This window comes from Panicum virgatum, chromosome 8N (genome assembly GCF_016808335.1).
Source record: "Panicum virgatum strain AP13 chromosome 8N, P.virgatum_v5, whole genome shotgun sequence".
Taxonomy (NCBI): domain Eukaryota; kingdom Viridiplantae; phylum Streptophyta; class Magnoliopsida; order Poales; family Poaceae; genus Panicum; species Panicum virgatum.
In genome coordinates, this window is record NC_053152.1 from 31,872,983 (window position 1) to 31,897,669 (window position 24,687).

The 24,687-nt window shown below is 46.9% G+C and overlaps 1 protein-coding gene, 1 long non-coding RNA gene and 1 pseudogene across 2 annotated transcripts; 1 reads left to right on the forward strand and 2 right to left on the reverse strand.

The window, feature by feature from the left end:
• Positions 1–7,030: 7,030 nt before the first annotated feature.
• On the forward strand, positions 7,031–10,357 carry LOC120684945 (annotated as a pseudogene).
• A 2,186-nt stretch (positions 10,358–12,543) lies between these two features.
• Positions 12,544–14,087, reverse strand: LOC120686900. Its single transcript, XR_005680437.1, has 2 exons — positions 13,880–14,087; positions 12,544–13,777 (listed from the first exon to the last, which is right to left on the reverse strand). It is a non-coding gene; the product is annotated as an uncharacterized LOC120686900 (long non-coding RNA).
• Positions 14,088–14,177: 90 nt separating this feature from the next.
• On the reverse strand, positions 14,178–15,122 carry LOC120684946 (glutathione S-transferase T3-like). The gene has a single exon (XM_039966801.1). It carries the CDS (start codon positions 15,120–15,122, stop codon positions 14,178–14,180), a length of 945 nt encoding a protein of 314 aa, XP_039822735.1.
• Positions 15,123–24,687: the final 9,565 nt, after the last annotated feature.

The window sequence follows — 24,687 nt, forward strand, 5'->3', positions numbered from 1 at the left end:
GCGAAGCACTCAAGCTGGCTGCTTTTGCTCCAAGTGGACTCTGGAAAATTCAGAAAAGTAGCCTGCACCTGTGTCCTGCAAAATACCATAATTCTAGCTCCAGCTGCTGAAATTGAAAATTGAGAAAATGAAAATAAATCTTATGCAAATTGTTAGTGGTATGGTTCTTGTTTTATTCTTTGACATATAAGTACCATTAGCATCAATCGTCATTTCTTCAAAATGACAGGTGCAAGATGCACTACAGAGGCATCCATGCTGAGGCTTGTGCTGTTCTCACCATTCAGTTTGAGGACTGAGCTGTAATCTGCTGGCCGGGTCTATGACAAAGCATTTGATGTTGACTGCGAGCTCGTGGTTGATTTGCCGTCAGGTGGGTGGATGCGTCTTAACAGTGACTGCAATGGCCGACCCGGCAAATCGAGACTGAGATTAGAGGTAATCTCATGGATGAATTCGGATGAGGAATAGTTGTCTGCTGCAGCCGCCCGTGGAACTCAAGGAAATGATGGTGCTAAATGCTGTGTCATTTTCCGTACTCTATTCAACCACTAGTGCTACCTTTTAGATCTGCCCTTTTGGGTGTTTGTGTGCGTGCAGAGCTGCGACTGTATTTTGTAGCATTTACGTATTATTTTGCAGTATTTTCTACCCTGAAATTATGGGTAGATATCTAAAGAACTATTGGGGCAAGAAGCTAACCAGGGCTAAAGTGGCTCAATTTCTCAAGTGGAGATGCAAGAGGTAGAAAAAAAAAGGAGAAAATGCTTGCAGGATTTCAGTCAATTTCTTCAAGTGAATTGCTGGTGTATGTGAGTATGTCTTAGTTTCCTGTAAAGGCCCTGGACCATGGCTTGTGATATCATTTGAACTGCATGTTCCCTCCACAATTCATGCAAACAAGTGTATTTCTACTACAATTGAAACATATATTTGCAAAAAAAAAATTGCAGATATTTGTCCTATGTTTTTTTTGACAGGATATCTGGAGTTTTTGTTTGCAGATTTATCCTATTTTAGATGGATATATAAACTGGAAATGTAATGCCTTTTCAATGTGCTATCCCTGACTCATGTCAAAACCGAACTAATACTGCTATTCGATTTGTAAAGATGGGTCTGAAACACTCAAACTTGCAGAGACGTCGAAAAGATGAAGTACCCTCTCTCAGCCGCCAGAGAGCATGGCGATTAGATGGCAGGAGTTGGACGGGCTTGAGTGCCACAAGTACCCGGATGCTTGAAGATGGGCACTGGAGCAAGGGGGGGCCGGGCCCTGGTTAGCCGACACGTGGCTCTGCCAGTGCCTCTCCAGTCACCATACTCGCACAGTATGATTTACAGCACTCACAAATTGCTTTGATACTTTGATGCAAGTAGAGTGACCATGCTAGTTCAGTATTCCTTTCTAGAGTTAGGAATTTGCATTGCATTCCGGACAAAATGGGTTCGTGACTTTGTAGAACGTTTTTTAGTTCACAGTTTGCTCTGTTAGCCTATATTAGGCAACTCCGGATATAATTAGTTTAGGATTGATTGTAATCCCGGGATAACCTTTCTTATCTCTAGGAGAGCCTACTTGCCCTCCAAGTCATGTACTCCTATATATACCGCCCAAGGGGCTTAAGCAATACATCGACCACATTATACGCATCCTACTTTCCTACATGGTATCATGAGTTAGGGTTTCGACCTAGGCTTCCGCTGCCGTCGTGCCGCCCCCAGGGAGATCGATCTCCGCCGGGGGCTGTGCCCTCGTAGGATCAGCGCGCGGATCCCTCTGACCCGCGCCGCCGTCGTCAACAAGCAGCAGGGGACCTACCTCTTCCCGTCGCCCATTGGATCCATGTCTGCGCCGCCGTCGTCCTCGTCGGGCACTACATCGCCATGGGCTCGCCGCCGAGCCTGCCCTGCCTCTGCGTTGTCGCTCCCTCGGCACCGCATCTGGATCTGCCCGCCCCTCCCGTGCATCAGGCCAGGCGCCGCCGCACCACTCCTCCAGAGCGCACGTGCCCTGTGCGGCTGCGGAGGACCACCGCGGGGACGCCAGGCCACTGCGCCATAGGGGCCAGCGGGCCGCCACACCGCCAATCGACGTCAACGCCGGGCCGCAGCGCTGCCGCCGCCCTCCATCACCGGCTCCATCCTCCGCACTGTCGGGCGCCGTCCCCTTCGCCCTCTGCGCCACTTCCGCCGCTGCCATACGCGCGAGGACGCGGCTGCGGGGGCGGCTCATGGGGTCGCTACCCGCCGCGCAGCTGGAGGAGGACGCCGCTCGGGCTGCACGCCGCCCGCTCGAGTTCGCTCACGGGCGGGTCTCACCACTCTGCTTTGCCTCTCCACCGTTTGACCGACGGGTGGATGAGGATAAGGTTGGGGGTAATGCTCCGTGCACCCGAGATTGTTCCCGCAGGTTCGTCTTGATGCTGCTGCTGTTTTTCTTTTCCGATCTAAGATCGGTTTGCGTCGCCCTTCCGTTCGTCGCCGCTTCATCGTCGACACCCCCGAAGGTCGAAGGTGTTGCTCCGCCTTTCCAGGCTGCAGCGACAACGTTCGTGACAAAGCCACCCTACCGGTGTCGTCGCCTTTTCAGGCAGTGGCGCCACTCGCCGCCGGTCTTCGTCAAGCAAGCGCTCGATCTGCCTCCGCGCCTCCAGCCGTTTTCGCGCGTACATCATCGCCGATGTTCCTGAATGAAGACGTCGGCGCCACCCCTGATCTGAGCGCGACACTTGCTGTAACCTGCGCCGTCTCCACCCCTGTCCTGAGCGTGACCTAAGTCGCAAACCACGTCGTCTACCATCGTCATCCGCTGCACCGTCCTCCTGCTGTCTTCGGCAAGAAGCTGCTGAGTTTGTGTACTCGAATATCTCGACGACGCTTCGACCCGCGTCCCCCTCCACGGCTTCGACCACGTCCACCTCGACTTCGGCTACTACGGCACTAAAGGGCTATCATCTGCATGAGTTTCCTGTCAAAACTTTTGCACCGGCGTTCCGACTGCAGGGGGGATACGTCTCCATATTTCTCCAGTCTGACTGTTCGTGTTGCTACCGCTACGACTGCGGGGGGATGTTAGAGTATATTAGGCAACTCCGGATATGGTTAGTTTAGGATTGATTGTAATCCCGGGATAACATTCCTTATCTCTAGGAGAGGCTACTTGCCCTCCAAGCCATGTACTCTTATATATACCGCCCAAGGGACTCAAGCAATACATCGACCACATTATACGCATCCTACTTTCCTACATACTCACCAAACCAACTACAACATAAAAGCTATCTACCATACTTTCAGGTATACCACAAACCAGTCTTCTACAACCAAGCTTTCACAACTCCAACAGCTTATAAGTTACAATTACTGAAGCTAGTCTGGGTAATTAATAAGTCATTGTTAACTGCGGATATGTACATCCAGGACTTTTTAGATGCATATGAGGGGGCAAGAATAACTTGGAGTTTATCCTCGATGCCAGTCAGCATCATCCTCGTTGAGGTCAATTATCTCCGAACAAGCTGCTATGTTCATCTTATTGGTACGTGCTGGCAACTTGCAACAGGATTGCGTGAAATTTTGTCCAACCCTTGTATGCCTTCACCTCAGCTTTAATTTTGGTATCACATCGAGTTCTTGGTAACTATCGTCGTGAATGATGATGATGAGTGGACGACTAAAAGAGGTTTTAATGTTGGAGGTGTTCCTGAAAATGGGCCCAAAGGTGCATCAAACTCCAAAACCAGTAAAATAATATAAGCTTGCTAAATCCATAGGAATTTGCATTGTAGCAACATTTTGGGGGTAAACAATAATGCCCTTCGGATGGATCAAATTCGTGGCAATTGAAACAAAACATACAACTTATAACCTAATTTACTTCCTTGTGCGTGGGAGCTGGGGGACCGCCATCGTTCGGTGATCTCACCAATCTTGGCGGATATAAGGCACTGGAGCTGGAGCTTTGTGGAGTTTGTCTTGCTGTTTGAAGGTAGATCATGTAATAGAGTAGCACATCAGTGTGCAAAACTTGTATCCAGTAGCTGCACAGTGGAGTGGCTCCGTGATCTTCTTGATACGGATTGTAATGGCTCTATGTTTACGTAATGAAAGCTCCAGTATTCTATTAAAAAAACTAATTTTCTTCCTTCAAGACTGGTGCGATGATAACCACCGGAACATCTGCTGTGGAAATTCCAAAATGTTTCTCAATCCTCTGTGATCATGTGTATTTCTTTTCTATCTTTTGTTTGTATATCTATTATTACTCTTTTTTGCTAATCAAGTGTGCCTCGAGACTAGCATTGAAAATTGCTTTTGTCTCTGCCTTCCATGCATGTTGGCACTATGTTACGAACTTTTTCAACTTCCATGGTCAAATTTAACTGTACTGTTCTGAACTTTTCAACTTCGTAGTTCAAAATTTACTATATACTCGGGAACTTTTTTCAACTTCAGTGTTCATATTCCTCTGCAGTCAATTCAATACCCATGAGATAGAAAGATTCCTGTGTTCCAAATGGACCTAAGTAGGAATAATCTAAATTTCCATATGGGGCCTTAAAATTCAATTAAAAATGCTGTAAAATCCAAACTTGACAGGTTTTGGGGCCTTAAAATTCAATTAAAAATGCTGTAAAATCCCTACTTGACTGGTCTCAAGAAATTTTAACCCATGCGTTAGCCGCACTCTTCTTTAAACCTGAAGAATATTTACAGCAGGAATGACCCTAGCTACTACCAAAAGAAAATACATGAATTTAAACACATATCACAGGTTGTCGAGGTGGTCTATCAACTTTGGAATGTGTCTAGACTTGTTGAAAAATATTAAGTCCTAGGATAAGTTACAAAATAACTCCTAGGGTAATTGCAACAAGTACCAAATTTTAAGGAAATATATTTCAAATTTATTTCTATTTTTCTAAAGAAAACTTACCTCAAATTTTACAAAAGAAGACCTCAACACACACCAAAGTGATATGTTCAGGTGCAATGGATATTTGCAAACTTGATTTCAAGATCAAACCTCTCTATTTTATAAACCTCTCTATTAAGACCAAACCTCTCTATATTATATTTCGTGGGGGTACCTCTGGGTACTAGTACTCTAAGGATTATGAATACGGCAATCTCTTCACACTAATTTGCATTTTAATACATAAGGAATATTAAGATCTTACATGTGCTTCAACACATGTCAATATGGTTGAATCCATTATTGAGAAACGGTAGTGTCGAATTGCAAATTTTGACTTTATCATTGCCCTTCAATAAGTTTAGAGTCAAGAGAAGAACCCTCTATTGTGTTCAATTTCAGCCACATCATTTACTATAAAAATTTAAAAGGTAACACCTACAAAACAGCCAATCTCTTTTATGCAAGCTCGTCCTTTCCCTTTTCTCCTTTCTCATTCTTCATTATGTACTTAGTCATGCCCAATCTTTCTAAATCTTGGAGCATGACAAGGACATCAATACCAACGATACATCCACACCAGTACCTACACCGGCACCATAGATATCACCACCACTTGGTCCTATTACTCACGCACATGCCTGCCAACTCAATCATTAGGTAAGTTCATTCTTAAGTTCTTGTCCATTATATTTAGACAATGGAAACGCGTGCACTCTTGTTTTGCTTAGGAATGATGGAGAGGATAAGAAGGAAAGTGGATTCACATGGACTGGATTCGGTCACGACTTCATTTGCGGACAGGAATGAAGCTATTCGCCCCATTTTTGGAGAAATGGAGGAGGAGCGGACGGAGCCATTCATCCGGTGTCGGACCTTCCGCGTAGTAGAAACTCCAATCGAGCATAACTCTTCATTCCGGAGGCGGTTTGAGGCCCAGACTTAGGAAGAGTCTTTTGTATGTACTCCAGCCCACTAGGGCTCATTTAAATTAGGGTTTGGACCTCATCACCTTCTTGGCTGCTGTCCCACCTATATAAAGTAGTAGCAACTACCGGGAGACACTTGGGTTTTGTTTAGATGTAAGTTTGCCTTCGTAACTTCCTGGAAGCGCGCGTGTTGTAGAAACCGTCCATCTTTTTGTATTCGAGACCCCAACTTCGTTTATTTTAGATCCAGCTCTTCATCTGCATCTCAAGATTCCAGATCCTGTTTATTACTTGTTCTTGCTAGTTCTCGATTGCTTGTCAGACATGTGCCCTCATGTCCGGGCGTCGCGCACCACAGGTTGTGGCGACTATTGGAGGAGGTGCATCGGTTGCTAAGGTGCAACTTTATGTGATTGTTGAAGTCGGGCTGTCAACATCTACTCCTTTTCCCCAAATCGAGTTACCCAGATTTCCCTCACCGAAAGACATTGTGCATGACAGTACATGGCCTAAGGTAAATGGAATATTAGTTGATTTGGTCTCGTGCATGCGTGTAATCTACTAGCTTCTCAAATTTAACTAACAGAACGCGACGTTATGCAAAAAAAGGGGGAAGAAATGCTTACCTTATTATATATCTTTATACTTAAAGTGAAATATTCTGAAGAACTGTCCAAACACTAAGTTGTCCTGCATCTCGTACTACTTGTGCCTGCCATGCGACACTAGAAATACTTGTATATGCACACAACACACTTCGCCGCAGCTTATTAGAGGCTAGCCTCTACATGCATGGCTATAGCTGGCCATTAGAGCAAATATTATGGTAGGCTATAACCAGGCTGAATGTTGTGGTGGAGGAGTGAGGAGAAGTGGGCTGTAAGCTTACAGCCATTTTCAACATAAAAACCAAAAAAATTGTGAGATAGATAAGTGGGCCATGTATTAATGGTGGAGAGCTAAACTACTGTACAAAGTGGGCTAAGAGATGAGCTACAAAGATTGTTATAGCCAGCAGCGGGCTAAATCATCAGCCTTGCTCTTAGAGAAATGAACCCTTATAACTAAAAGTAAAAGAGAGACCACTAGCAATATGCACACTTTCTTCCAACCAACCACAAGCCCCCTCCATCACTATAAATAGGCCCTTTTGTCACAAGCAATGCTCACCGTGCCCACTAGCTTCTTCCAACTTACACTCCAAGCAACCAGCTGAAAACATCTGTTGAGTTCCTCGAGCCAAGTAGTATATTATTTGTATTAGCAACCATAATTGCTCTTGTTGCACTAATCACTAGTTTAGCTAGGTTAACTACATACATAGTTCACAAACACACACACACACACAAAAGAGAGTAGTACTTTAGGTTATCTTTGGCCATGAAGACCGAACTAATGACCATCATGATGATCTCCTTGATCTTCCTCATGCACTTCACCACCACCACCATCAGCCCTAGGGCACAGCCCCCATGGCTCTTCTCCCTCTTGTCCATCTCCCTAGCCGTGGCGGCTGTCACCCTGCCGTTCGCCGTCGTCACCACCCGCCGTGCACGAGGTACGAACAATAATGGCACCGCTGCCGCCACCATACCGGGGCTGCGGGAGTGGCCGTTGGTCGGCTCCTTGCCCGCCGTGTCCGGCCCGCTCATGCACCGCCGCCTGGTAGCGCTGGCGGCCGCGCACGGCGCGCGCCGCCTGATGTCGCTCACCCTCGGCGCCACGCCCGTGGTGATCAACAGCCACCCGGAGACGGCGCGCGAGATCCTGTCCGGCGCCGCCTTCATCGACCGCCCGCCCAAGGCCGCGGCGCGGGAGCTCATGTTCTGCCGCGCCATCGGGTTCGCCCCCGCCGGCGAGTACTGGCGCCGCCTCCGCCACGCCGCGGGCGCCGGCATGCTCTCCCCGCGCCGCCTCGCCGCGCTCGAGGGCATCCGCCACCGCGTCGCCGACGGCATGGTCAGGCGCATCGCGGACCAGATGGAGAGGTCCGGGGAGGTGGCCATAACGACCCTGCTCCAGAGGGCCTCCCTTGAGAGCATGGCCGGCAGCGTGCTCGGCCTAGAGGGTGGTGCTGCGAGTGAGGAACTCGGTGAGATGGTGAGGGAAGGGTATGAGCTCGTGGGCACGTTCAACCTGGGAGACTACTACTACACGACACTGTGGGGCCCGCTGATGGACCTATGGGGAGTGGGGCCCGCGTGCAGGAGGCTGGCCACTAGGGTTAGAGGGTATTTTGGGAAGATCGTTGAGGAGAGGAGGGTGGCAGGGGACTACCAGGAGAGGGATGACCTGCTCAGCTACATGCTTACACTGCCAGAGGAGGAGAGGTTGGAGGACTCTGATGTGATTGCTGTGCTATGGGTGAGTGAACTACACATCGTTTTCATCTCATGCAAATGTGTTTGTGTGGCAAAAAGTGGTATGGTGGGGTACACTAATTTTGGTGGTATACTTTTGTGGATTGTACATGTTTAGGGACATGGTAAACGTATGCATCATAGGAAATATCATGGCTTCTTTTTATTTTCTCAGTAGGCCAATACTTATATTATTTTCTATCCATTTATATAATTTTTAGGTATGAATGTGCAACCCCAACCTCTAATTTTTCTATGCATCATTTATATAAGGGAATCAAAGTAAAAAAAAGAATTTCTAATATTTTTTCTTAAAATCAAATTGCTCTTTTATGATCATTTAGTTTGTATGGTGATCAGCGCATTATCTAATTATACTTTGATCTAGTCGTTAAACTATGCTTATACTTGTTCTGAGAGTGACTACAAAATTTGATAATCTCATCAGCACTGTCTGGCTCACATTTATCTCATATATTTACTATATTACCCAATGTAAAGATTGTAGAAAAGCTAGAGCTCACCCAATCACCCATGAGGAATCACTTTATCTTGAGTAGTTTATTTTTTCTAGATATTGTGGTAGGGTCAAATCCATTTCGATTATTAAGATTTTGTGGGCCTCCATGCAAATCTCAATCAAATTGGTTCATTTTCAATGGCAATTGATTGGTTACTGGAAAAATCTCATTATCATCGAGAGAGAGTATGCTCATATTCAACTTATGATTAAAAATGACCTGATGTATTCATGACAAAAGATATTCAACTTAAGATCGATTAAAACGTGACCTGATGGATTAATGGCAAAAGACTAGTTATCATAGCCAATTCTAACTATACATGTACACTGATGAGTAGTCTGGATAAATCCACGTGTCTATGGTACTATATTTATTTTATTTAATTATCTAAGTCTTTCCTCTTGTTGCATGCACAATTTTATTTACTAGTACAAAACCTTTGAAAATGTCCGTGATGCAGGAAATGGTCTTTCGTGGGGTGGACGTTGTAGCCATACTCGTGGAGTGGGCCATGGCCCGCGTCGCGCTCCACCAGGACATCCAATCCAAGGCCCACAAGGAGATCAACGCAGCGGTGGGCTCCCAGCCCATCACGGACTCGGACATCATCTCCAACCTCCGCTTCCTCCGCATGCACCCGCCGGGCCCACTCCTGTCATGGGCCCGGCTGGCCGTGCGGGCGTCGGCAAGCACGCCGTGCCCGCGGGGACCACCGCCCTGGTGTGGGCCATATCCCACGACGAGGCCATCTGGGGGGACCCACGGGCGTTTCGGCCGGATATGTCTTCCGCAAGATGGATAAGTAACTTATCTATAAAGCCCATTTTGGTCCAGCTGAAGTCACATTTAAAATTTTACTGAAAAAATGTTGAACTAACATCTCAAAAATATTAAACCAATGTTGAACTAGCATCTCAAAAATGTTGAACCAACATTTCAAAAATGTTGAACTAGCATCTCAAAAAAATGTTGAATCAATTTTTAAAATGTTGAACAAATTTTTTTTCTTCCATCTTCTTCTCCGGTGCCGGCGGCTGCACGGCGGCGTTGGGTGCGGGGGGCGGGGCCCGCGGCGGCGCGTGACCGGCGGGGGCGCGCGGCCCGCGGCTGGGCGAGCGGCGCGCGGGGCAGCGGGCCGCGTGGCGCGCGGGGCCGAGCGGTGGCAGGGCGCGGGTGCCGGCAGCGTGCGGGAGGATCTGGGGGAAGAGAGAGAGGAAGGAGGAGTGAGGAAGAGAGAGGAAGCTAGGGTTTGGTTGGATGTAAAGGCTATAATTATTTGCACGAATTTTAAATATTAGAAGGTAAGTTGGAAAAAAATTTGTGGAAGATGGATAGGTTTTCTGGTTTCGGCCCGAGAGGTTCTGGGAGCAGGAGGAGGACGTGAGCGTGCTGGGCTCCGACCTGAGGCTGGCGCCTTTCGGGTCGGGCCGGAGAGTGTGTCCGGGCCGGATGATGGGCCTCTCCACGGTGCAGCTTTGGCTGGGACGCCTCCTGCAGGAGTACGAGTGGTCGCCGGCGAGGCCCATCAGGCTTGGGGAGTGTCTCCGCCTGTCCATGAAGATGAAGAAGCCGCTGGTCTGCCGTGCAGTTCGCCGCGGTGAAAGACTGAAGAAGCTGCTTGATTAAGATTAAGGCGATTAAGATTAAGGCCCCGTTTGGGAGGGCTTCTGTAGCGGCTTCACGAGCGGCTTTAGGTGAAGTCCTCCCAAACATTTGTTTTATAACCGGCTTCACGTGTGAAGCCGGTCCTGAAGCCATCGGCGGCTTATACAGGCAAGGTGAAGCTATGAAATCGTGGCTTCACGCGGCTTACACATCAATCTAACAAGTGAAGCTGTTTTGCCAAACATTTTCTAAAACGGCTCCAACTCCACCAGAGAAGCCGCTCCATCTGAGGAGCCGGAGCCGGATCTGTTTTTGGAAGAGCCGGAGCCCTGCCAAACAAGCCCTAATTGAACATCTTCAGTGGTGTAGCCAGCTAGTAGGTTTAGCTGTGTGGAAACTAAAGGAGAAGAGACGTGCCGATGTACATCAATCCATGCTGGGTTGTGATTGAGTAATTTGTGTTAGTACTTGTATAGGTGGCTGCACGAGTACATAGTATATAGGTTCGTTAAGATTTTATGTATGTATATAACGTGCCATAAATGCACACTATATATAGGTGGCTGCACGAGTATATAGTTTGTACCATTATATGAACACCCACTGCCTTGTCCTATATATAGGTAGCTGCACGAGTATATAGTCACGCCCTGTTTAATTCCTAAAAAAATTTGTACAGTACTCGTCACATCGAATTTTCGGATATATGCATGGAGCATTAAATGCAGTTGAAAAATATAACTAATTATACAGTCTAATTGATTAGCACGAGCTGAATCTTTTAAATCTAATTAGTTTATAATTGGACATTATTGTCAAGTAATAATGAAATGTACTACGGTACAAAAATCCAAACTTTTTCACCAACTAAACACACCCTAAGTGTTCACTGCCTTCGTATAGCTTATATTTACAGCCTCTTTTATGATGTTGCGCACTTAGGGCTTCTCCAGTGGTGATTCGATTCCTGCCAAAAAAAAGAACACGTGTAGTCGGACTCTAGATGATTCTTTGATCTCCAGTGATACATAACAATGCAGTGGGGTCACCTTGAATAAAAAATTCACCCCCATCCTCCCCACCTCATCGCTCGCGCGAGGAGCCATTCTTCCTCAACTCGATTCCCTTCTTCCTCAACCTATGTCGGCCCAAAAACCAGGAGAGTCGGCCCAACCGGGCACACACCCGGGGGAAATCCTGCTACACCCCAAAAGCTAGCCCAGGAGGTGAGAGACTCCCCCCCACTTTTAAGTTGGTTTAACTCTCCCCCCACAACTAATGTGGGACTAATCCCAACAATCTCCCCCGTTACACATTGGTGCCCCTTAGCACTGACCAGGGCCACACCACAGTCCACCAGTGACCGGCTCCACACACGAGCACATATGGGCCTCACACCCGCGGTCCACCACTAACCGGCTCGACACACAAGCACACACGGGGCCTCACACCCACAGGTCACTGGGCTTCGGGCCTACAACCACCCAAGTGTGCACGGGCACAGGAGATTGCGGACCCAGCTCTGATAACAATTGTCGGCCCAAAAACCAGGAGAGTCGGCCCAACCGGGCACACACCCGGGGGAAATCCTGCTACACCCCAAAAGCTAGCCCAAGAGGTGAGAGACTCCCCCCACTTTTAAGTTGGTTTAACTCTCCCCCCACAACCAACGTGGGACTAATCCCAACAACCTAATCCCGTATACTTCCCTAAAAATTTGATTTACAAGTCTGCAGATCGATGATGCTACAAGCGATTTGGCGACGCTCGAAGGTCTTCGACAACGGATCCGTTGCAAAAGGAAGAGATAGTCTAGCGGCGGCCGCCGCGCAGTGGGAGGCGGCGGAGTGGAAGGTGCTGCTGGCGCGGAAGCCCTGCTTCGGGCTCCGCCCGCCTGCCCAATAGCGTGCCCGTGCTCCTCTACCTTCGCTTGGCGCAGGTCCGTGTCCTTTTCGGCGCTAGCTAGTGCTGCTTCACTTGCCGGCGCAAAACGGCAGAATCTTTGGCCGTCAGCGCGCACCAAGAGAACGGGTGCCATGGTTGGCTGGAGCGGGAGACAGGTGCAACTCTTTTTTTTACTTGGATTTATTCTGGTACAATTGATTTACGCATTTAGCTAGGTCTTGCCTTCTGTGCTGTCATGTATTCACCGTTTCTTCCAAAACAGTATCAACAATGCTGAATACGGCAACAGAAAGTAGAGAATGGAAATTAAATGAGACAATACACTTTATTTTTCATCTTGGAAACATGCGTACACAATATGATGGAGAAAAATAATTTTTGTTTTACATAATACATAAAAGAAACAAGTGTTACAAGAACTAAACTTATTTGGTGACAGACTAATCAGTATCCTGATCTTGATTGCTTCCGAATCGTTGCCATATATGCTCTGTCAAGTCAGCCTTCAGGCTGCGGTGCTTGGACCGATCATGAATTGCAGTGTTTATCTCGAGCATCCTAGCAAACTCATTAATTGGACCATGATAATAATTGACCAAGGCTGCAGAGTTTGTCTGATCATAGTCATAATCATTTCTTTTCCCATAAGAATCCCGCTCATCCTCTACTATCATATTATGCAAGATAATACAAGTATACATAATTTGAGAAAGTGCTTCCCTTTCCCACATACGTGTTGGGTTTCGTATTATAGCAAAACGAGCTTGTAGGACACCAAATGCACATTCCACATCTTTTCTTACCCCAGCCTATTTATCTGCAAATAATTTATCCTTCGCACTTAATGGCCTAGGCACTGATTTCACAAATGTCGCCCACTCTGGATAAATTCCATCTGTTAGGTAGTAGCCCATGTTGTACTGATTGCCATTAACCATGAACTGAACTTTAGGAGCTCTTCCTTGCAGAACTTCTGTGAACAATGTTGATTGGTTCAACACATTGATATCATTATTTGATCCAGCAGCACCAAAAAAGCATGCCATATCCAAAGGTCATGCGATGCAACAGCTTCTAGGATTACAGTAGCCTTTTTATAATCACCACGAGTAAATTGCCCTTTCTATGCCACTGGACAATTTTTCCATTGCCAATGCATACAGTCAAGGCTTCCCAACATCCCTGGAAATCCTCGGGCTTCTCCCACTTGAAGCAATCGATGAATGTCATCATTATTAGGCCTCCTAAGATATTTCTTGGCAAAGATTGCTATTACTCCTTCACAGAATTTATTCAAGCATTCAATAATTGTAGTTTCAGCAATTCTAAGATTTTCGTCCCACATGTCTGCACAAGTTCCATATGCCAACATGCACATAGCAACTGTGCATTTATGCAAGGGCGAGAAGCCTAGCTTACCAACAGCATCACTTCTTTGACGGAAGTAAGGAGACCAATCACTTAGTGCTTGCACAATTTGAAGGAATAAATGACGCCTCATCCGATACCTCCGCCGAAACTGGACATCGTTATACACTGGATCATTGCAGAAGTAGTCTCCAATCAACCGTTGGCGACTAGCTTCACGATCTCTTACAATGTACCTTCGAGAAAAACATTGATGCTGAGTTGATGTACCTTCTTGTTGCCTTTCTATTTGAGCTGCAATCTGTGCTATGATCTGATCTTCTATTGGATCTTTGATGCAGTCCCAAATGGCCTCAATAGGGGGAATAGCGGGCATAGGATGAGTAGGGGAAATAGAGGACTCTTTAGGATAGTCGGATTGGGAGTCTGAATCTGAATCCATTTGTGGGCAGAAGGCTATTTTGCTACTATTGCTCAATGTTTGGGAGACTTGTGGTTGATAGAGTGAGCATTCAGCTTTTATAGCTGTTGGCCCAACAGCTATTTCTAAACGGCTAGTTCCCAACAGTTAGTTTTCAACTGCTACTGTCCAATAGCCAGAAGATGTGTAAGCTCCTTCTGCATTTATCTTTGTCCTCTTATTCTCTACCCCATTTAATGGATATACTCTACCCCATTTAGGCTGGTCCTTCACTATTCTCCACCAATACTCAAATAGGAATGGTTTCTCTGAATTTTCACTTCTAAATACTGCATGAGCTCTCTCCATTATCTGATCATCTGATTCACCACTACCATGTGCATTTTTCATTCGATTCCAGCATTGATTGAACTTCATAACTACTGGTGCATACCTATTCCAATGGTTTTTCAGTTGAATCACTGACCTACGCCGGTCTTTGGGAGTATGATTGTTGTATTCTTTGGCAACTTCCTTCCAGTAGTGGTCATACTTCTTATCAACATCTTCTATTGGATCATTAGAGTTGTTCAACCATGCACTTACTAGTCGTAAATTCTCTGCTTCACTCCAATATCTACGTCCAGATTTATTATTTTCTTCCTCAGGACTGCTATCACTTTCTTCAATAATGACAGGGACTCCATGTATGGGCTGAGGCATAGAGATTGGAGAAGCTGATTCATCACCACGAGAACCACTAGTGCCCATACCTCCATAGCAGGCAGCAGATCCAACCGGAGATGATGGATCACCACCCATACCAACTCCGAAAGCTCTTTGCTGGTATTGCCCCACGCCATCATGGTAAGGGAAGCCATGATAGCTTGATGGTGGGGCACGCAATTGTTGATAACCTTGATAGCCTGGTTGAACTCCAAATGGATTGAAATGTTGTGGAAAATGAGGCTGCTGACTAGGTCCATATGGTGGTGATCTGAAATTTGTAGGAAAATGAGGTGGAGGGAAACTCTGGTATTGCTGGAAGTCTGGACTTGCTGTTGATGCGGAGTTCACTAAGCTTGTGAAGCTGGCGGATGAAGATGACTCCATGCTTCTATTTTTTTTTGTCAAATGGAGATGAGAGCCGAGCAGTTTTGCTCTTTGTTTATTGATGTGTAGACTGTAGGCTTGTAAATTTTGAAGTGTGAATGGATTGTTAAATAGAGTTGGAGAGCAACGGATATATGGGCAACGGTCGGCAGTTGAGACGTTGGAAGTACTGTGCATCTAGTTTTTAATTGCTCTTGCATCGACTCTTCTTTGGAGTTCGAATAGTGGCACTGTACAAAGATTCTGAGTACTGCAGCGGTGATGGTTCGAATCTTGGGATGCCAGCACAGCGCCGAGTTCGCTTTTCAAAGGCCACTGGAGAAGCCCTTAGAAGCAAGATTTTGGCCACGTTTGGCACTACACAGCTCCTGCCGGCTTCAGCTCCTCGCTAGAGTGAATCTGGAACGCAATCCGATATCTAAAGTGATCTGGGAAAGATGTGAAGCGGTGAAGGCAGTGTTTTTCAAAGTGTGTGATAGTGTGGGACAGAGAGGAAACTGAAATGAGCGACCCACCCTCCTCCCCTCCGCCGCCCCCAACCCCGACGGTGGACACCCCGACGCCAGCGGCCACCCTCGCTCCCCCTCGTAGCCCTCCAGCTCTAGATCCCTGAACCCCAACGCCTCTCCATTCGCCCCATCGCCCGGATCTGGTCCCTCCCGCCCCCATGGCAGCTCCCCCGAAGGTCTTTGTTTCAGTGCCCCATCCGACTCCGAGGAAGAAGAAGAGCAGTTGCTCTGGTCCACTCCGCGCCCCTCTGTGAAGGGCAAGGAGGTGGCCGTTGAAGCTCGCCGCCCTCCACCTCCACGCCCCTCTGGCTGCGATGCCAGCGGATTCATGGCCGACGCTCATCGCTCCCATCCACAGGGGGTGCTAGGGGCAATCGCGCCCCTCCCTCCTCGGTCGCTATTCCTCGTCGGTCAACGCAGGTCACTTAACCCGGGGTCGTCCCGCTCGTCGACGCTGAGGGCTTCACACTGGTGCTGAGCAGGCGCCGCCTCATGTTTGAGCGGCGTCAACGTCGCCCCGCCCCCTCTCGCCGCCCTGTCCCAGCAGATCTGGTCGGTAGATGCTTCAACTGCCTGTCTTTCAACCATGTGGCGGCCCGGTGCACCTTCCCCACGCGCTGCTTCCGCTGCGATGGTGTTGGCCACTCGTCGAAGAACTGCAAGCGCCGACGGCCGGCCGCGCTGCCCCCTAGGGGCTAGGGGAGGCCGGTGCGGCGCGTCGGAGCTAGCCGCGACGCGGCTGCGGCGCGGTCCTCAGGCTCGCGCTCCCGGCCTTGGCCTCGGCGGACGGTTTTCCGCAGCCTGGCCGGCTCCAGTAGCGCTGATGCGGGACCCTCTGGTGGACACTCTGCCTCGGGTGCGGGAACAAGTCGTGCCCCTAGGCCGCGGTCGCCACTACCGGAGCTTCGCCCGGAACCTGCATCGAGGCTTGGCTGGTCGTTGCCTGCTCCTCTGCATTTTGGTCGCTGCGCCCCCACCCCGGCACATCTCCCCGACTACTGCAGGCATGGCCTCACATACGGCGCTGCCCCATGTTTGCCCTGAACCTGAGGCGTCGCAATTTGCTGGGAGGTCTTTGTGCTCTGTACCACGCTCTTTTGATCCCATGGTCGCTGAAGCCAATTCTGTTTGTTCTGGTCGTGGGCTTGCATGCCGCCTGCCAGATGATTGCTGCACCCTACTGACTGTTGAGCGCCTCTCTTTGGGCCCTCCTTCCATCACTGCCGACCCAATGCTCATGGAACCTGAGGCATTGGGAACCAGCTACCACACCCATGCTCGTGTTTCGTCTTCGACTGCTGGGAGCACAGATATTAGGCTGGATGCTGCTCCAATCCAGGAAACCATGCTGCACAATCAGGTCGCACTGGAATCGGTACGTTTTGAAATCGATTCTATCGATCAGGTAGCTCGCTCACCTGATTCAAGGAGAAATGTCACTGTCTCGAGAGGATCTCAGGAGGCCCCACCCTTACTGCTCTCCCCTGATGTCAGCTCGCCGATTAAAAAGGTCATTTCTGATTTCGCTGCAGATGTCTGTAGGGCGGCCTCCCCGACCGTGCTCGCCTCCACTCCGCCGCGACGCCGAGCTCGGACACCGCAGCTCCCCCCCACCATCAGGCGCAGCGAGAGGCTGGCCAAGAAGTCGCGTCACCGTGCAACGAAGCCTGTACTCCAAGCGCAAAATGTCATGATGAGGCGCTTGGGGCTCACTTCGGCATGCCACCCGCCATACACATCATCTTTCTAGCAATTTACGGATACTTTCTACTCCACCCTCAGCTCCTCCCAATGTGAGGCTTTGGACGCGCTACTGCCGTCTGGGTTGTCTTCCTTCGGTAACTCCGAGGGAGATGATCTGCTGTAAATTCGGGTTCCCACCCAGGTCGCAAGTCCTGTTGCCCAAATGATCTGTGAAAACTTTCTACTTTGGAATGTTTGCGGGTTGAACTCGCGATCGCGTCGCAACGTTGTACATGAATTTGTCGGCCAGGAGGGAGCTTCCTTGATTTCCTTGCAGGAAACAAAACTAGATGACTGTGATGACACCATGATCAGAGAACTGTTTGGCCTTGGTTTTGAGTTTGCTTCTCTCCCTGCGTGTCATACCTGTGGAGGAATTTTATTGGCCTGGAAGGGTGACGTGTGGTCTGTTTCAAATATTTCGAGGGGGGAATTCTCACTGACCGCAAAGGTTACTCTTAAATCCAGCGATGTGTCATGGTGGTTGACCAGTGTCTATGGTCCCCAGTCTGACCTTGATAAGGTTCGTTTTCTTGATGAGCTGCGCATGATTAGGTCCTCTTGCTCGGACTCATGGGTGGTTTGCGGTGATTTCAACTTAATTTACAAGGCTGAAGACAAAAACAATTCCAATTTAAATAGAAGAATGATGGGTCACTTCCGCCGCTTCATAGATGATATGGAGCTGCAGGAACTATCCCTCAGGGGTCGTCTTTACACCTGGTCGAGTGAACGTGACACCCCCACCCTTGAGCGCATTGATCGCTTCTTCACCTCTGAGGAGTGGTTGCTGGATTCCCCTGATCATGACCTCTCTGCGCTCTCTACTGACTGCTCGGATCATGCGCCGCTTCTGTTGAAGACGGATTGCGCCTTACCTCACCTCAAACATTTTCGTTTTGCGAATATTTGGCCAAAGTTCGAGGGATTTTTACAAGTGGTTGAAGAGGCATGGAACTCCCCCTTGCCGCACCAAGACCTGGATGCTTTTAGGTCGCTTGACATCAAGCTGAGAGCTACGGCCAAGGCTCTTAAGAGTTGGAGTGCAAAGCATGTCGGTTCAGTAAGATTACAGCTTGCCATTGCTAGAGAGATTGTCTTCCGCTTTGACTGTGCTCAGGAGAGACGAGCGCTTGCACCTCATGAACTCGCTCTGAGGAGAAAGGCCAAGCACCTCATGAACTCGCTCTGAGGAGAAAGGCCAAGCTCTGCACGCTGGGACTTGCATCCTTGCAAAGGTCCATATCTAGACAAAGGTCCCGCATCACTTTTCTTGCTGAAGGTGATGCAAACACGAAGTTTTTACACCTACAGGACTGTCACCGCAGCAGGAAAAATTATATAAACTCCCTGCGGTTACATGATATACAACTCAAGAATGAGGATGAAAAGGCAGATGCTTTCTTTCAACATTTTGACAACATTCTGGGAGCTCCGGGAGATATCTTTTCTAGAATCAATTTTGACACTCTTGGTTTGCCCTCAGTTGATTCGTCCACGCTAGATCAGTGCTTCAGCGAGGAAGAAGTTTGGAAGGCCATCTTGGAAATTCCGATTGATAAAGCTCCCGGTCCAGACGGCTTCACAGGTCTTTTCTATAGAAAAGCTTGGTCGATCATAAAGCCGGATATCATGAGAGCTTTTCATGCACTCTGGTCGCTGGATGGTAGAAGTTTGTATCTAGTCAACCAAGCTTTTATGGTGCTCTTGAAGAAAAGGAAAGATGCTAATACGGTCAGCAATTTTAGGCCCATAAGTCTCATCCACAGCTTTGCCAAGCTTTTTACGAAAGTTTTGGCATGTAGATTGGTACCACACATGGATCGGTTGGTAAAACCAAACCAAAGCGCTTTCATCCGTGGCCGAATGATACATGAGAACTTTAAAGCCGTCCAACTCACAGCAAAGCTCTGCATCAGAAAAAGAAACCGACAGCTCTCCTAAAGATCGACATATCAAAGGCTTTTGATATAGTAAACTGGAGATTCCTCATTGATTTGCTTAAACAAATGGGTTTCTCTAGGAGATGGCAAAACTGGATCTCGATGATCCTCTCCTCGGCAAGCACAAAGATAATTGTCAATGGGTCCCTTGGTCGTCACATTTGTCACGCAAGAGGCCTCAGGCAGGGCGACCCATTCTCACCGTTGCTTTTTGTCCTCACAATGGAAGTGCTAAACGCTTTGCTTAAGAAAGCTGATGCATTGGGCCTGCTACTCCCTCTCGATGATCGTGTTAAAGAGAGAGTCTTCCGATACGCCGATGATGTGGTTTTGTTTCTTCGGCCGCAGCAGCAAGACCTGGAACTAACAAAAGGGATCCTAGAAATTTTTGCCCGCGTATCTGGCCTCAGAACAAACATGGACAAGTGTCATATCTCGCCCATTCAATGCAACTTGGAGGATACCGTGTCGTTGTTGCAACACTTCCCAGGCAAGCTTGATCCGTTCCCAACAAAGTACCTGGGTATACCTCTGTCCCTCAAAAAATTGAGAAAGACTGATTTACAGCCATTGATCGACAAAGTAAATGACCGCCTCCCCTCTTGGAAATCCAAGCTTTTAAATAAAGCTGGTCGTGCTATGCTGATCAAATCTGTTTTGTCAGCCATACCAACACACTTTGCAATGGTAGTTGACATCTCCCCTTGGGCGATCAAATGGATTGACAAGAAGAGGAGAGCTTTCTTGTGGAAGGGCGCTGAAGACATCAAGGGGGGGCACTGCATGCTTGCTTGGCCCAAGGTCTGCAGGCCACCTGAGCTGGGCGGCCTTGGTTTTCTTGATCTCCAACTGTTTGGATACGCGCTGCGTATGCGTTGGCTTTGGCTGAGCAGGACAGATGATAATAGGCCCTGGTCGCAGCTGCCGGATACACATGAAAATATCGTTCAGGCCATGTTTCAGTCTTCAATCTCCATCGAATTAGGTGATGGCACTCGCTCTTTTTTCCTGGACAGATCGATGGCTTCAGGGTAAATCCATTAAGGACCTGGCGCCATGACTTTGCAATGCTGTTGGCCCGCGCATTCAGAGAAAAAGGACAGTTGCAGAAGGTCTGCAGGAGGACTTGTGGATTCGTGATATAACCGGTGCACTCACAGTTTAGGTGCTCCTTGATTATCTCTTGATTTGGGACCTCACGAGAAACATCATCCTCCATCCCGAGATCCCTGACCGCCTAATCTGGAAATGGACGGGTGATCACACTTTCTCCACAGCCTCAGCTTATAGGGCATTTTTCATTGGCCAATTCTCCATACCAGGAGCTACAATCCTGAAAAAGACTCAGGCCCCAGGTAAATGCAAATTCTTTGGTTGGCTTGTGCTCCATGATCGTTGCTGGACGGCTGCTAGAAGAAAGAGACACAATTTGCAGGATGATGATAGCTGTGCCCTTTTCTGTCAAGCTTCTGAAACAACTACTCACCTGCTGGTCAGCTGCCCTTTCTCCAAAGAATGTTGGTATGCTATTCTTCAATCTTTGCATTGGCAAGCTTTGTTCCCCGATCGGGACCCCTTTTCTTTAGCAGAGTGGTGGTCAGGAGCCAGGAAAAGGTTACCCAAGACTGACCGCAGGTGTTTCGACTCCACAGTCATTCTCATCTCGTGGATACTTTGGATGGAACGTAACAAAAGGATTTTCGACCACAGTTCCAAATCAGTACAGCAGCTCCTCTGCTCCATTGCTGATGAAGCTGTTCTTTGGACACTAGCAGGTTACAAACAAGTTGAGCGTCTAGCTGTAGCTCTAGGTCGTCTTCCTGGTCGCGAATCTTTGGCTGAATTGTAATTTTTTCTTTCTTTGAGCGGGGTGGCCTATGGGTGCTCCGCAGTGTAACTTAAACTATTGTGTGTTTTTTCTTCTCCTCCTCTTAATGAAACACGTGCTCAGACACTTCTAAAAAAAAGGCAGTTTTTCAAACTGCACCAGCTTCATGCTCCAGTGATCTACAGTGAAAAGTGACGAAGCCGGAGCTAGCAGAAGCCGTGCCAAGCGGGACCTTCATCTCTTGTAGATTAAAAAACTGATTTGAACTTTGAAGAGTGCTTAAATGTCAAGTGCTCTTCCTACTATACATTGACAACAGGACTCGAACCATTTTGTAGTGATTGGTAAGTGTACTGAAATCTAATTAAGGAACTAAGTGCTAATGGTTATTGATAAGTTTAACGAGACATCATGCGGATGTGGTCCTTGAAAACCATTGTTTTCAAGGCAGTAGGGCCTAGAGCTAGCCTTAATTAGGGGCTAGATTAATCATGAAGTTTTTTTTAAAAGGTAATTACCAAGGGTCTGAGACCAAATAAATTACAAATGAACTTTCTGCCCAGTATTTTTAGATTAACGGTCATGGGGCGACCTAGCATCCTAGCTACAAGTCCATACTATTTCATCGAAACATATACTGACATCTTAACAATTTTGTCGGTAAAACCCAACCCAGGGATAAACAAATTTGCATGTTTAATTAGCTATTTTTTTTTGAAAAAGGGAAGCTTTATTAATCTTGGATAATTACATCAAAATGATACAATTTTACTAAGATCCAACCCGGCATCAGCATTACTAGGATGCACAAAGCCTTTGAAAAAAAACAAAGAAAAGAATGCCATGACAAATAAATCATGACGCAGCAAACTACAACATGCGACTTCATTTGCAGTCCCTTTACAACCATAGCAACATCTAGACTGCGAATAAGGCTCCCAAAGACAACGCCTCCAACGAAGATACGGCACGCGCACATGCACTGTCATTGCAGTGACTCAACCAAGACCAAATTTTTCTAATCAGCATAAACTACTTATAAACATGTGACAGCTGAAAAACACACAGTTCCCAAAGAGCCTAGCTAGCAGAACAACAAATACCAATCCCACGTACGCAAGACAACCATTGCTATTGTGCTGCATTTTCAGCCCACAAACCGTTAATGGGTTGAGCCCACATACTGAAGAGAACTAAACATAAAACAACATTATAATAGAAAAAAATAAAAGCAAACGAAGGAAAGCGTTTGGATCACCTTTTTTTTTTGTTATCTGGCAGTTAATTCTTTTTATCTGGCTGTTATTTAGAAATGAGTAAATTATACTATGGCACAAAACTTGATAGATGGGTGCAGATTAGCCCCGCAACCTGTGAACTACTCAATTTGATGCAACATCTTGGCAAATTGGTACGTATAAATAGCCGGTATGTTCTATGGTTAATGGTTAATTCTGTCTGGTTTGTTAAAAAGAATAGTGGAAGGCTTGTTGCTCTGAAATAAAGTTTGCATATAACGCAGTCTTTCTTCTCATGAGCACGATGAGGATGACATGGCTGACGGCTTTGGCAACTACAACTCTACAAGGCGGAACTCACGGGGAGGCTTCTCCATCCAAGGCCGCCACTAGTGCTGGAACCTCATCATCGAGATCCTGACGCTGCTTCTCTATTCTATTTGTGACCGTTAGATACACCTCCAACTACTTTTAGTTCAAAATTTATACTAATTCCTCGAAATTAGATCTTGTTTTGAAAAAATAGTACACAACCTTAAAGTAAAAAGGGTTGAAAGTGCACCTAAGGGTCACCAATTAACACCTCTACTGTATTAATTTGATCGTTGGTTTACAACCGAATCCAATCTAGTCCACTAGTAATAGTTATGTAAAATTGAGACAATGGCCGCATTTCTTTGATTTTTCCGTACCTTTTTAGCCTCAAGTTCAAACCATGGAGCGAAATATAATGGCCGTATAATAACTTAATTTTTATTTTGAGTTTATTTGTCATTTGGACATGGTAATATTATCCTTGGATTTTAAATTGTGTAAAAAAATTATTTTTTGTCGTCATATAAATATAATTTTCAATCCCAAATCAAACTAAAAGGCAGAGATCGAGCAAAGGTCACGAGCAATACAGAGAAGTAGAGAATCTCATCCCATGAAACAACCCAATTTGGGTTAAGAACCCCCTAACCTGTTAGGTAAACCAGTCCTATACCTCCCATTGACCGCTCACCTTATCGCTAATGTATTTTGCCATGCTGGCTACATTTGAACCGTAGAGGTACTAGTTTGTCAAGATGACACCAAACTGAGCAACTTATAAATTGCTGCTGAACCAATGTGCACCCACTTGCCAAGTTGTTATATCCTGAGTGTAATTTATTTTTTTAGAAATTTCAAAATATATCTTGCTGTTATTTTGAAATTTCAAAAGATGAAACAGAGACATTCATTAATGGGAAATATAAAAAAGAATTAACCAAAGCCAACCAAAATTTTTATGCAGACTATGTGAAAGGAAGTATTTTTGGTTGCATATTAACATTGATTGAGTGTTGAGCTTTAACATTTGAAAATGGCGTGAGTTGATTTGTAGTTTACGAACTTTTCGGCAGCGTTAAGAAAATACTATTGCACTCATCAACAATGTTAGCCTAAACATTAAACGGTGAACGGTCGGCCACCCACCGTTTAACAAATAGTCGGAATATACGGCCGTTTAAACGGCCTTTTAAACAGTCGAAACGGTTTTACATGGCTAATCGGCCTACACGGCTACTCATCGAGTAGCGTTTACAAGCTGTATAAACGGTGTAAACGACCATGTAGTCGAATAATGCTCATCATATAAAGTACATGAGTGTTAATTACCCTCCCATGAGCAGATTGGATAATTGGATTTGAGACATTGAAAACTTTGTTTGGTTGCAAATTTTACATTGTTTTCTCGCCACAAAATAGTACTGCAAGTTTGCTCAAGAAAATGTATTTACAGCGTTGCACCACTGCTACAGTTTATTAGGCACGTCGTGACTGATCCCACAACGACTTAATTTGTAGAAACTTTTAGATGACTATTACTGTACTTTGGTGTGCCATAGAACGTAAGAAACTCCAGCAGCCTAGGTAAAAATTCTAGCTAAATGAAGAGGTAAAAGACTAGGTTGAAAAAACATAAAAGGTTTCTCAAATGGTGGGGGAACCAACAGTCTCTCCAAATTTTGATTCTCCATACTCGAATCACATCAAAGTCAGATCCAACCCTACACATCAGTTACCCTCTTCCATCCCCTACCTTGTCCACGAGTCACCTATGGCTCGCCTATATCCACGATCTACGCCGGGGAAGCCTTGTCGGGCGTCGGCGATGAAGAGGCCACGTTTGACTTCATGCTCGGCTTCAGCGTCCAGCTGCAGGAGACCACGCCGACGTAGATGAGCTCTTCGAGAGTGGCAGGATCCGGCTACTGAAGCCGCTGAACTCCTCCATGGGCTCTCAGTCCCTAAGGAGAGCTGGGGCGCACGACGAGG